The following is a 12,752-nucleotide window of genomic DNA, read 5'->3' on the forward strand; positions in this document are numbered from 1 at the left end:
CTGTGCATAGAATTATGCAGCGATATTTATTAATTATTCGTTATTAACTCTGTAGTATTAGTTTTCCTTTTTCTGCAAACTAAAAGTCAGTATTCATATCTAGTGTTTGGCTACAGTAATCCCAGGATTGTTCTAATATTTTATAGTTTGATGTTTATTATTTAACTAAAAAGTCTTTTTCTCCCCTCTGTATGTGATTATTTCCTAGGAGCTGGGCCTTGTGATTACAGGAACTCTACCTGTCTTCAATCTAACAAAGGAACAAAATGGGAAAATAGTAAGCTGTTACTTAAAGAGAAAAAAAAAAAACTCATCAGCACCAACAACAACAAAAAACCCAAATCCAGAATTTGAACTCAATTGAATGCTAAATTCCTAGAAAAATGTGTATTTCCATAAAGCTTTCTGCAGTTTGTCTTGTACATCAGAAACAAAAGGGTCATCTATAGTTGCCTGATAACCTGGGAACATGATAATGCAGATCACCCTTTTTGTAGTTCTGATTTCAGGGTATGACATTCCTTGATCTGCCTCTGTGACCTGGTGGCAGTAGGATTGTATTAAGTGCTCAATAGATGGATAGATTGGAAGTATATGATATTATTCAGGTCTTGCCAAGAAAGGAAGCACAGATATATTTATAACAAGTCTGTGAAGCTATGACATTGCAGGATAAAAGGCAATGACATAGAGGCTTTAAATTAATTGTTTGTAATGATAATAGAAAATAGCACTGTGTACTTAGATTAAACTATTAAATAAATACAATTCCCCATCCCAACAGTCCTCACATTCCTTACAGTCTGAAAAGGAATCTATTTTTGTTCTTTTTGCAAAAACAAAATGCTGATTTTTTAAAATCAGACCTCAAGTATGCTTTATGGTACTGTACATTTGGTGTGATACTTATGTTCATTCAGGTCAAAATATACAGAAGTTTAGACAAGGTAATTTTTCATTCAGTTTCTCAGATATTAAATAGAGTCAGAAAGAATAAATACTAATTTGATCACTACCATTTCTTTTATTTACTTTCAGAATAATTCTCTTAGATTCCTTTTTAAAAACAGAACAAGACAAAAAAGTTTTAATAATCTTATCTGCAAGAAAATGCCTGGAATTCACCAAGTCTGGTTGCAAAGTGAGATACTACTGATTATCAATGGATGTCTTTCTGAGAAGTAAAACAGGCATGGTCTAGTACAGAGAACCTGGATGGAACGAGTGGAAAACTTGAATCTGCTAGATTTAGGTCTCTGCGTGCATTTTAGGTTCCAGACTGCAAGCTGCATCTTGCAATACATATTCCAAATTTATTTAATATGAAGAAGGGATTCAGGCGATACAATGTAAATGACTGTCCCCCTTTTCTGTGGTATGAAAATAAATTACAAGTGAAGTAGATGTGGTGCCTGAGTACCTGATTTCAAATGCTGATTATTAGTCTCTTTTTTTTATTTTGTTGATTTTTTTTTCATTCATCATTATACCATAGACAAAGAGGTTAATTATTTTGGTGTCTCACTCATCAATTGCCCAGCCTAAGAGTGCAATGGTAGCTCTATATTGGTGCTGGTAATTTAGTATCTACGTCATTGGCAATATTAATGCATCACTTTTACTTTCACCTCTTTTGTTCTTACATTTGTTGTTATTAATCCAGGAAAGCATCCATTTCCAACTTCATAAACAGTTTTCATATCTATACTAAATTCTGAATGTACTGACTGTTATTTTGCATCACTCAGATATTATTTAAAACATATAGAATAGAAACATAAGTGAATAGGCAACTTTTCAAGTAGTATGTCAAACAGGAGAAGGAGGCAAAATAAAAATTCACTGACTTGCGGTTTTTCTGCATTGTAAATATGTCAAACATACTCTAACATTTTGGAATCTTACCAGAATCAGCTGATTCTTGGAGTAATGGGGGTTGATGTCTCTTTGGAGGATATAAAAAAACTGACACCCCGATTTACGGTAAGTTGCGTGCGTTAGTGGTTTCTCTTTATGTCTGATTTATGTATGATTTCTTTGCATGCCCTTTCATAAGTCATGCAGCAATGACTGGATGTAAGTCAAAATACCAGCAGGCTTCTTTTCATATATTCTTTTCCATTGTTGTAGATTTTCTGTCGGTTTTCTCTCCAGCCATATATGTGCTTCTGTGTGAATTGTCCATCAGGATGCATCTGAAAAAGCCAACTTTTACATTGGGGGATATATTCCCATTAATTATTTTCCTCTAGTTTAAGGCACTGCTGTTTAGTTGAGTACTTCTTATGACAGTGTAGCGTACACAATCATTTAATCTAATAATGCTTAGCATTTATATAGGACGGTTCTTTATAGAAAAGTCCTCTAATATACATGTCTGTCTGTACCCTACTTGGTATGATTGATTTATATATTAAGGCATCTAGCCAGGGAATTTCTTAGAAAGTAACTAGTACTGTGGAAAATAACAACTGAGGAAGCAAAGGAACATCACGAATTTGACCAAAAGCAAACGCAAAGTCCTGCGTCTAGAATGGAATAATCCCATGCCACAGCACAGGCTGGGACAGACTGCCTCAAAAGGCAGGAAAGGGCCTGGGGGTCATGGTGGAGGACAAGCTGAACATAATTTAGCAGTGTGCCCTTGCACTAGAGAAGACCAACTGTGCAATGAACAGCTGCATCAGGAGTACTGTGTCCAAGTTTGATCTCCTCAGCACAAGAAATACACTGAGATGCTGGGCAGAGTCAGTGCAGAGCCACTAAGTTGGCCAAGGGGTTGGAGTACATGGCATACAAGGAGAAGCTGAGAGATGGGTTTGTTCAGACTGAAGAAGAAACCTAATAGGTTATCTAGTGGAAGTTATAGAGAAGATGGACCTTGACATTTCTTGAAGGTATATAGCAAAAAACAAGAGGCAATTGACATAGTTGTGGCAATGGAAATACCAACTGGAAAAAAAAAAAATAAAACTGTCAGGGTCATTAAACTCTGGAGCAGATTGCCCAGAGAGGTTGTGGAATTGCCATTGGGGGTATTCAAAGACCCTTTGAAACCTAGTCCAACTTTGAAGTCGGATCTTATTTTGAATTTGGCTCTGCTTTCAGTGCAGGTTGTACCAGGTGACGTGCAGTGGTCCCGTCAAATTATTCTCCAAGTTTATGATTCTAAAAATGTAAATATTAAGAACTTATCTGCTTTGTGTTCATATCTCACATATTTCATGATGCCTGAGGCAATGTATTTTTCTCAATGTGATCATTGATTGAAAACCATTTAACTAATCTTTCTTTATTACTTAAAACCTTGTAATGCTAAGCTTCATTTCTTTCTTTCAGCTTTGTCCAAACGGATACTATTTTGCAATTGATCCTAATGGGTATGTGCTACTTCATCCAAATCTCCAACCAAAGGTATGAAAACCCTTCTAATTTCTTCTCTAAAGGGACGTTGTCAGAAATAACGGAAATATCTAAGATCTGCTGAAAGTGCCAGGGAGCAATAGTAAAGATTTCTCAGTTACGGGGGTGTCAGGAAAATCTGTCGTGCATGTATGACTTCATCCAAATCCACTTTAGTCAGTACAAAGACCAGCATTGCCTTGTATTGAATTTGGATACCAATAAAATAAAAAATATGTATATTTCACATGCATATTTATTTATGTGAAATAAGTGTTTTAATATACATTCTTAAAAAAAAGCCAACTAGTGGTAGCTGTAATATTGTGAACAACTTGTAGTATGTTACAAGGCGGTCTCGAAGCAAGCAGTTCACTACTGCACATGCCTTTTTGTGATGCTTTCTAACTTCAGAAATTGAAACTTTCGTATTTGCAAAACCACAGAAATCAGGGGCAAACACAATGTATTTAACTTATATTTTTGTATTTGTTTATTTGTTTATTTTCTGTTTACCAGAGCTGAAACCTGAGCTGCAGAGTTGGGATGGATCTAACCAAGCACTCTTTCCCATAATGCTAGATTTTTTAGTAGTTCACCTTGAGAAAGGCCTTTCGTCTTTAAAGGTGTAATCTTTATCTAAATCTGGTTAGGACTCAGCTTTCCACAAATTTCAGGGCAATTTAAATCCAAGATTTCAGTCTGGCTTTTTATCCATTAACTATGGTCCTGACCCTGTGGGGACTCCTACATTATATTGTATCTTCTTAAATTAGTTGCCTCCCTGGCTTTGATGAGATATGGCAATGGATGAATGGATTATTTTTTTCTAAAATCAGAACTTTAATCTTTGCTTTAGCAAAGGCTTTCTCCATGTCAATCTTCTGTTTAGTGGAATATTTGAAAACACTTGTATTTTAATTATATTAGAAACATACTTTCAGCAAATTTTCTCTCTTGAGTTCATAGTGCACAAATGCAGCATTATATAAAATACAAAGTGAAAATGTAATTAACTAAAATAAAAAAAACACAACCTGTCCAGGTTGAGAGAAATGTATAGATGATTTCCAGATAATAAGTTAGAAATAATAATGAATCACTTGAAGTATTGAAGACCAAACAATATATCCCTGTAGTTCGGTTGCCAATGTTATAATTTCTCATTAAGATGGTTTGAGCAATGTATGGCCAAGTTAAATGCAAGCTGTCAATACACAGGAAAATAAGGCTAGTAAGACTTTTAAACTTTAGTGGCACCCTACTCCTAAGTTATTTTTTAGCACTTAGTACACTTTAGAGAAACTCCTTCAGTAATGGAAGCCTGTATTTGCTGCCTTTAGGCATGGAAATACTGGGGTTTTTTGTAAACTGGATGCACATCCATCACTTTGTTCCTCCCAGCCATGTTTCTGTGGCAGAGTAGCAGCAAGTTCTTGACCTCTTGCCTGTGCGACTCTCCTCTCTTGTTTCTTCACCAAAAAGTCCTATCATAGCTACAAAAGGGATAGCAGAGCCCCTTTTCACTACTTCACCATCTTTAACTGGCAAAGAGAGAAAAAGAAATGAAGAATTCATCTACATATTTTAGTGATTAAGTTAATTCTTAAGCTAGGGGAAGTCAGCATTGTGAATATTTGAATTAATTTCCTGGTGAAGTAATGAATACGTTTGAAATCTTGTGCCAAAGGTGTAACAAAAGAAAAAAGAAAACCGAAATCTTCTGAAGAAGAGAAAGAATAACTTGATCTTAAATATTGATGATTGATAATGATTGATGATGATAAATATTGATTTATTTTGAAAGGACCCTTTTAAAAAGAAAAGAAAAAAAAGGGAAAAGAAGGTTTTTATATAGACTTCAGTTTCTGGATATATGCATTATATTTTCATGTGTTAAAAAATTGAAAGTTTTGATTTGATGATTTTGCTAGGTGAATTATTCTGAGAATCACAGTGAGGACAGTCAATCACTGGAATAATCTCCCCAGGGAAGTGGTTGACTCGGCCACGTTGGACACCTTCAAGAGTTGTCTGGACAGGGTGCTGGGCCATCTTGTCTAGACTGCGCTCTTCCTAGAAAGGTTGGACTAGATGATCCCTGAGGTCCCTTCCAGCCTGTGATTCTGTGAAATATATGCATCATTACTGACCAAATATTTTCTTCATTAGAAATTGCTAGAAATGCAGGTGATGGCGAGTGATCTATTTAACTTTTGCTTATATGCACATGAAACTATCTTTTTGTTAACAGAAGGAACATAAAATGAAGCAATGCAGTATTCTTGGTTTAGGCACCATCTTATGAGGAACTGATGGATATGGATTCTGTTAATTTCATGTGTGCTTTATACTGCAGTGTAAACTTGTAAGACTGGAGAATAAGGAATCTTTGTTAGAGAGCAAAAAACTCTGCTCATACCAATTAGATCGAGGCAGACTGAGATGGATTAGGATACTAATGGTCATGGTTTCTCTGTGTAGTTTTCTACTTAAAGGTATATGGAAGTCCAGACATGCTTTCACATATTGCCCAAATGTTTGATTTAGCGTATATTTAAAAAAGGGTATTTTATAAGTCACATGTTTCATGTTGTAGCATAATGTCTAAATGTAATATTAAGCATATGCATTGTTATTGTTATTGTTATTGTTGTTATTAACAGTTACACAGACTAGACTTTTTCACTCCTAGTTTGTTTGGGGTGGTGCATGCTATTCAGACTGATACAAGAACTACGTTTTAAAACTAAGGTACACTACAAAGACAGATCTATTTAGAACTCATGGACTTTCTTTAACATGCCATATTAATTTTAGTTGAACATCCTGGTAGCTGTTAATGTATTAACAAACAACATCTTAACCCTCTTTCCCAGCAAATTTTCAATAGATGTAAACTAAAACATAGCTATGTCTTTACCTTTGAAGAGGTGAGGGTGTATTAAACTTCCAATGGTCCCTTCTTCTGAACGTCTTCTGCTTTCCTTCTGAAAATCTGTTACCTCAAATCACAACTGGTTCAACACAATATTTTGAGAAATTGTCTTGCGGTATCATCTCACAAAAAGAAGCCCTTAGAAATTTAGAACTTGTAAAGTCGTTTGCACAGCTGAGAAAAGCTAACAAAAGTCAGGTTCAAAAGTGTATTGAGATCATGAGGAAATTTCCCATCATGATCTTATTTGCACATGAAAACTACGTCAAAGCATAACACAGGGAACCTTTTTTTAACTTGCATTTTTGTATAGTTCTAAACTGCTTAAAATACGTTTTTTCAAGTTTGTGTAGTTAGTTATATTACATTTTTAAACAAATGCTTAATTTTATGTTTTTCTGCCAATTTCCTTTGTGTGTCTGTGCATACGTGCGTGTATTTTTCCTATTGTCCTGGGAGAGAACAGGTGGATATCCCACCAAATAAACAGTCACTGAAGTGAATGCATTAAGCATGTGTTAACAAGATTAGTCTTAATTATAAAAGATTGGAAAACATTAAATAATTCAGTTTCTGAATCTGTTCTAAAGATTAGCATCTTTTTCTTCACTTCCATTATGTTTCTGATCAAAATCCATGCAATGGTAATTATAAAATTCTAGATGTCTTCAGTAGGGCCCGGTATTTTGTCTTATGGTTTGGAAAGAAATGCAAGAGGAGGTGGTTTTGGAGCAGACATAACAGTGAACAAGAAGTGAAACTCTTCTTATTCTATATTTTAATTGTGGAAGAGCATGTGGGAGGGAGAGCTCTCTGTTAACTTAATTCACATCATTTAACATCTGTCTGGTTTTTGTTTCCCTAGAAAAATCTCTGTGTGTGACTCTGACAGAGAGCTCAGAACTCTTGATCGCAATGAGGGCTAGTCTCCGCTTCCAGTAAATGTGCACTGCAGAGTATAGATGTTGAGGGCAGAATTCCATTCTATAAGTAGGCTGTTTACTAATAGTGTAAAAATATAAATTACTGCTTTTTTGTTACTTCAGCAAATTGGTGTGGGCATACCAAAAATTAAATTGAGAAAAAGGAAACCCAATGTACAGGTAACTTTGGATGGAGGTGATTAGTGCATTAGAATGCATAGACCTGGAAATACAATTAGAAAGCTTCTGTCCTGCTTACTAGGAAAAACCTAACTAGAGAACTGTTTACTTTGACAAACAGCTTCCAAAGCATGAAGCTTGCATTCTTCCTTGTTTAAATAATAGAAAACATGTTATTGGCTGTAGTGAAGGGCATTCCATTAAATTATGGTGCTTTACTAATAGGTGCTAATTAGAGCTGTGCTGTAAAAATTATTCTTCAGATCTTGAAATGAATTTGAAGACTGGAGAAAAAAAAGAGACTACTTGTGCTGGCTTTGCTTGCATAAACCCAAAGTCAAGAGATGATCATTCTTATGACTTCATTGCCAAGTTCTGTTGTACCGTGTATGCTGTAATGCTGTATAACATTACAGAATTTGAATGAAGCGTTTAGGTTTTTTCCTGGGGAAGTCAGAGTAGGGCATATATTTTATCTGCTATTTACATAACGTTTCTCAGTTTAGCAAACCCAGCTCCAGATGATTAATTGCCATTAACCCTATGAGGGAAAAGGAAATTAGTAACATTTATGTAATGCAATCCCGAAGCAGAAAACACTTAATGAAAACTTGAAAATCATTGAAAGAATAGATTAACTATATAACTAGCAAAATAACAAGATTAGGTACAGTATACCATGTTAATTTCTTACACATATGGGAATATATAATGCAAAACTGGTGGCTTGCAAAATCCTGATCTAATTCAAGTCAGTGATTTCAGCAAGTCTCAAGTGGCTGTGTTTATACCACACGTAGAAGATGTGAAGGCTAGATTTTTTGTTTATGCACTGGAGAAAGCAGCCCTGGAACATAAAAAAATCTCATTTTTTCTGAGCACCCCTGGCTCCTCAGTGTGCTGTGGTATGATTTGGCTGTTGCTGGGTTTGCCTGGCTGTACAGGCACAGCTCTGGAAAAGCACTGGGCTTCCTTCCATGCGAGATGCACCTGGGTGTCCCTCTGGGGCCCAGGATTTTGCTGCCTTCTTACCATCATTTATTTTAAAAGCCTAGCAGCCTGTGTCTTCATTAGTAGTGCAGGTATGAGTAGGAACTAGGCTCCTGCAACTCAGCAAGGAAGGTCTTCTGTAGAATTTGTGAGAATACTGACCTCCCAAAACACATGACAACGATCTATTAATGAACATTTTTTTTTATGTTGCTGCACCAGTTCTTTCTTTGTTTCCTTCTTGATTTGTCATTGAAGTAATAGATCTTTGCCTTTATTTGTCATGCTGAAAATGGTTTGCACTCCCTTTATTTGCATGCTTCATGGCTAGTGGTTTACTTTCTTTTGTTTTATTAAGTTTTGCTGGTGAATGTGGTGGTGTTGTGCTTATTCTAGTCATGTCATGTGCATGACTGGATAAAGAGAAGAGCAAACTGAACAGTAAGTTTGTTTCTTCATGGCTTGGAATAAACCCCACTAAATGGCAACCTTGGAAGAAAAGATTATGGAGCCCAAATACTGATAAAAACACATTATTGGGGGAAAAAGACATACGAGGGGAAATAGTCTTCCATTTAAAGTATGGGGCTAGGAATTTTCTATTCTAATTTCTAATGGATTTCTTTGTGCTTGAGGCACATCACATAATGTATCTATACACGCTTAGTTTCTTCATCAAAAGTCATTGATAAATACCTTGTAAAGAATGTGTAGTGATATAATCTAAGTCTTAAAAATAACAAGAACAAACAGTTAATATGTACTTGAATTTTGTCAGACTGTTAAAGTTGACTATTTTGTCTTTGGGACTCCTTAACTATGGCTAGCCCAGGTTATCATTTGAAATGAATATTGACTGTGATTTGATGTGGTAGCTTTTGTTTTCTTTTTTTTACCATTTTTTTTTCTTCTCTGTTCCTTTGTGTGTTGGAATGGAATGTGAACTTCACAAATGCCTCCTCTGCCATGCCAATGCCTTCATGCATGCTGTTTGGGTTTGACCATGTTATTCATTATCCATTGCATGTAAGAAAATGTATTTTTTAAAATTATTTTTACATTTTAGCCTTTTTCTATTTATTTTGAGAGTGTGGATTTGTTGGGGGGGAAAAGCAGCTGCATAACAATAATTAAACCGTTTTGAATTAGTAGAGAGCATATGTTAATGCTATTATAGTGAAGTCACTAGTTTATCATATATAAATAGGAGCATAAAAATTTCTTTGAACTTATCAGTAGACTTTTAAAAGAAATATCTGGAATCCTTGTCTAAAATCTTTCCAGTACATATTCTCTTTCTGAGAATAAATTTAATGGCTTTTCTCTTAGCAGACAGCAAGCCTTTCTTTCTAAGAAAAGGAATGATTCCATATACCCAGAGACATGTACATTTGTTCCTCAAGAATATGAAGGAATAATCTGTTGTCTTCTAACACTATTCTATATTACAGTCTTGAAAATAAGGGCTACTCTTAAGCTTTTAATGCTCTAGACTCTTATATGAAGGCATCTTTTAACAGCTATTCAGAACGTTATTTTCTTCCAGTACGAACTGGAAAACCCTACATAAATTGTGATAAAATGTGTTTGCATTCTGTGATGGAATAGTCACACGTACAACTGTCATGTACCTTTGTCAGAGAACTTTAGAATAGAAGGTATATAACCAACATTTTGAAAGAAAGAACTTTACCCTAAAAAACAGTTAGTATAGCTGAATCACTGAAATCCTCTAAAAATGTCATTATCAGAATTTACACTAGTCTTGGAATAATAGTATCAGCTAATAACAATTTTTGTGTTGCTAATCATATGAGAAACAGTGCTCAGTTACTGATAAAACTAGACCTTGAGATCTTTTCATGTAGGAACTGTCCTATTACACAATGAAAATTTTCAATCAAAATAAATTACAAAAACTGGACCTTTTTAATCTTCTATTTTAAACTACCAGATTTAAATAGTTAATTAATATATCCCCATACTCTTTTTTTCTAAAGATCTTTCATTAGGTGGGTGCATTAAATAACTGCTGTGTGATGAGGACTGCGTATTTTTGCACCACGCATAATATAAACTCAATGGGGCTTAGCCAAAATGACTCAAAAAAAAAAAAAAAAGAGTTGGGTTCCTAATAATTCTTAAAGAAGATGTCTCTATCCAAGTAAATGCAGACTGCAACTGAGAAGGGAATAGAAGCTGGAGGGCGGTCTGAGAAGGTCAGCTGAGCTACAGTGGTCTTCCCCCACTCCCCTGGGACCGGGGTTAGCACAGATGCGTACCACCAAATTTCCCTGTGCTCCATAGTCAAGGGTCGACATCATGTACATTCCTTAGGTCTTGAAGCTGCGGGTCGCAGCATTTCTGTGCTACAGGTTCCTGCCTCTTAAATTGAGAAAACAGTACTGATGTCAGGAGAAATGCATTCAAAGCTGCAAAGTGCTCAAGGAAATCCTGTAATGGTGACAATAAAAGTTATTTTTATTTTCTTATAATAAATAAATCCTTTATTAGAGTTGCTGCCTCTTTGAATCTTGAGCCGCAGTCCATTCCCACCTCACAACAGCAAGTCTGTAGTCTGGTTTTGGCAAAATTGCAAAAGAGTACAATTACTCCATCTTACCAGTTAGCTGGAAAACTCTCCCAGATTTCCCTCTCCCTTCTTGGAGGCAGGACACCTAATGAGAGATTAGTATCTGATGCTTCCTCTGATGAGACTTCTCCCACTCTTACAGTCTGTGACAGACCAGCAGTAGGGGAAGCAGCTTCCCAGCATGAGCCCCATACATGACAGACTGTGGACAGACACTAGCTGTTAGTATTAATTTGATTTTCACTTGTCCAATTAACCTCTCTGTCCAATGAAATAAAATAAATGAGAAAGGGCCACTAGAAATTCATCGTGATATAAGAGATTAAAATAGATGGGTAAGTAAACCCAGTTAAGTACCTTATTTAGGATTGAAGGGATTAGAATGATTTGTAACATTATAGTACTCCGTCTTTATTATTTGATCACTCAATATCTTCTGCTTCAGAATCCTAAATCCCAGGAGCCTGTTACACTGGATTTTCTAGATGCTGAATTGGAAAATGATATTAAAGTTGAGGTGAGATTATCTGGTTTCTTAGTACTTGTTGCTGTTTGTATTTCACTGTATAATAACTGAAAAGCAATAAATGTTCTAGATTTTGAACAGAAATTTATTTCACTATAAATTTCAGTTTTAACTTTGTCAAGATGATGACTTTATAGATGGATGAATTTAAATTAAACAAATTGAGAACCGGTATTATTCGTAGGCAAGGGCAATGCGTCATATTCCTCTCATTTTGAAAGACACCATGATTGCTACTTAAATAATTTTTCTTCAGTAAGTGGCAACTCCTGGGGAGGGGGCTTGTAAAGTTTTCAGAACAGAACATTTTTAAAAGGTTATTAATATATTACCTGAAATATTTTTAAAGTATTTCCCTATCTCTTACTAAGCAAGCCTATTGCTGTGGTGAGAGAGAGAACTGGCAAATATAGTTACGTGTTGGCAACAAATTAAATCCTTTGTATATTTTTCAGTTACTAATTTTATAATACATTCAGAAATCAGAATTTTTAAAAATAGTTTTTAGCTTTGTGAAATAAAGTGGAGTATTTTAAAGCATTTTAAATTTTTAAACATTTTTTTCAATTTATTTGAAATTGCTCTTTCATAATGATACTATTGGTATCTGTTAAATTCCACCTTAAGTTTCTTTGAAACTCCTGCTTCAGAGACGAATTACGCTTGGACTGGTAAAAAAATATTTATGTGAATCACTCCTGATACCAGAATAACACAGATGTGCTGGGAAGCATGAGAAATGCTAGACAAAACTCCTTCTAATCCGCACAAAATTCATACTCTCTAGCACCCAAGATGAAGGGTTTTATGGGATGGTCTTGATATGCAAAGTATACCAGAACTGTTACTTCATAGCTCTACTGATTGAGTATATATTTGGATAAAGCAACTTCTAATTAGAAAAATCTGAAAATTCTAAACAACATTTTTTTTAAGAGCTGTGACTTTCATATGCATTACCATTTTCTGTGTTTGTATGAAATGCTTTGAATCACTGAAAAGATTATTCATGTTACATGCAACACCTAGTTCTTTTTTTCTTTTTTTTTCTTGCCAACAGATTCGGAAAAAAATGATAGATGGAGAAAGTGGAGAAAAAACATTTGAAACACTTGTCAAGTCCCAAGATGAGGTAAGATAGGAACATGGGCAATTACATTTACAGGAACAAACAAAACCAGAAAAATACTGAGAAATGGT

At 35.1% G+C, this 12,752-nt stretch overlaps 1 protein-coding gene across 5 annotated transcripts in view; it reads left to right on the forward strand.

The window, feature by feature from the left end:
• CACNA2D1 (calcium voltage-gated channel auxiliary subunit alpha2delta 1) overlaps nucleotides 1-12,752 on the forward strand; it is a 422,362-nt gene that overhangs the window by 367,202 nt on the left and 42,408 nt on the right. For 3 of the 5 annotated variants that reach the window (XM_064443928.1, XM_064443902.1, XM_064443918.1), the window contains exons 16-20: nucleotides 209-277; nucleotides 1,909-1,983; nucleotides 3,340-3,414; nucleotides 11,472-11,543; nucleotides 12,613-12,684. In XM_064443928.1, the coding sequence (XP_064299998.1) occupies nucleotides 209-277; nucleotides 1,909-1,983; nucleotides 3,340-3,414; nucleotides 11,472-11,543; nucleotides 12,613-12,684 (363 nt within the window). Of the gene's footprint in view, nucleotides 1-208; nucleotides 278-1,908; nucleotides 1,984-3,339; nucleotides 3,415-6,097; nucleotides 6,157-11,471; nucleotides 11,544-12,612; nucleotides 12,685-12,752 lie in introns of those variants that run through there. The other 2 variants (XM_064443935.1, XM_064443910.1) reach the window with 2 other exon arrangements.

Source organism: Phalacrocorax carbo, chromosome 1 (assembly GCF_963921805.1).
Source record: "Phalacrocorax carbo chromosome 1, bPhaCar2.1, whole genome shotgun sequence".
Taxonomy (NCBI): Eukaryota; Metazoa; Chordata; class Aves; order Suliformes; family Phalacrocoracidae; genus Phalacrocorax; species Phalacrocorax carbo.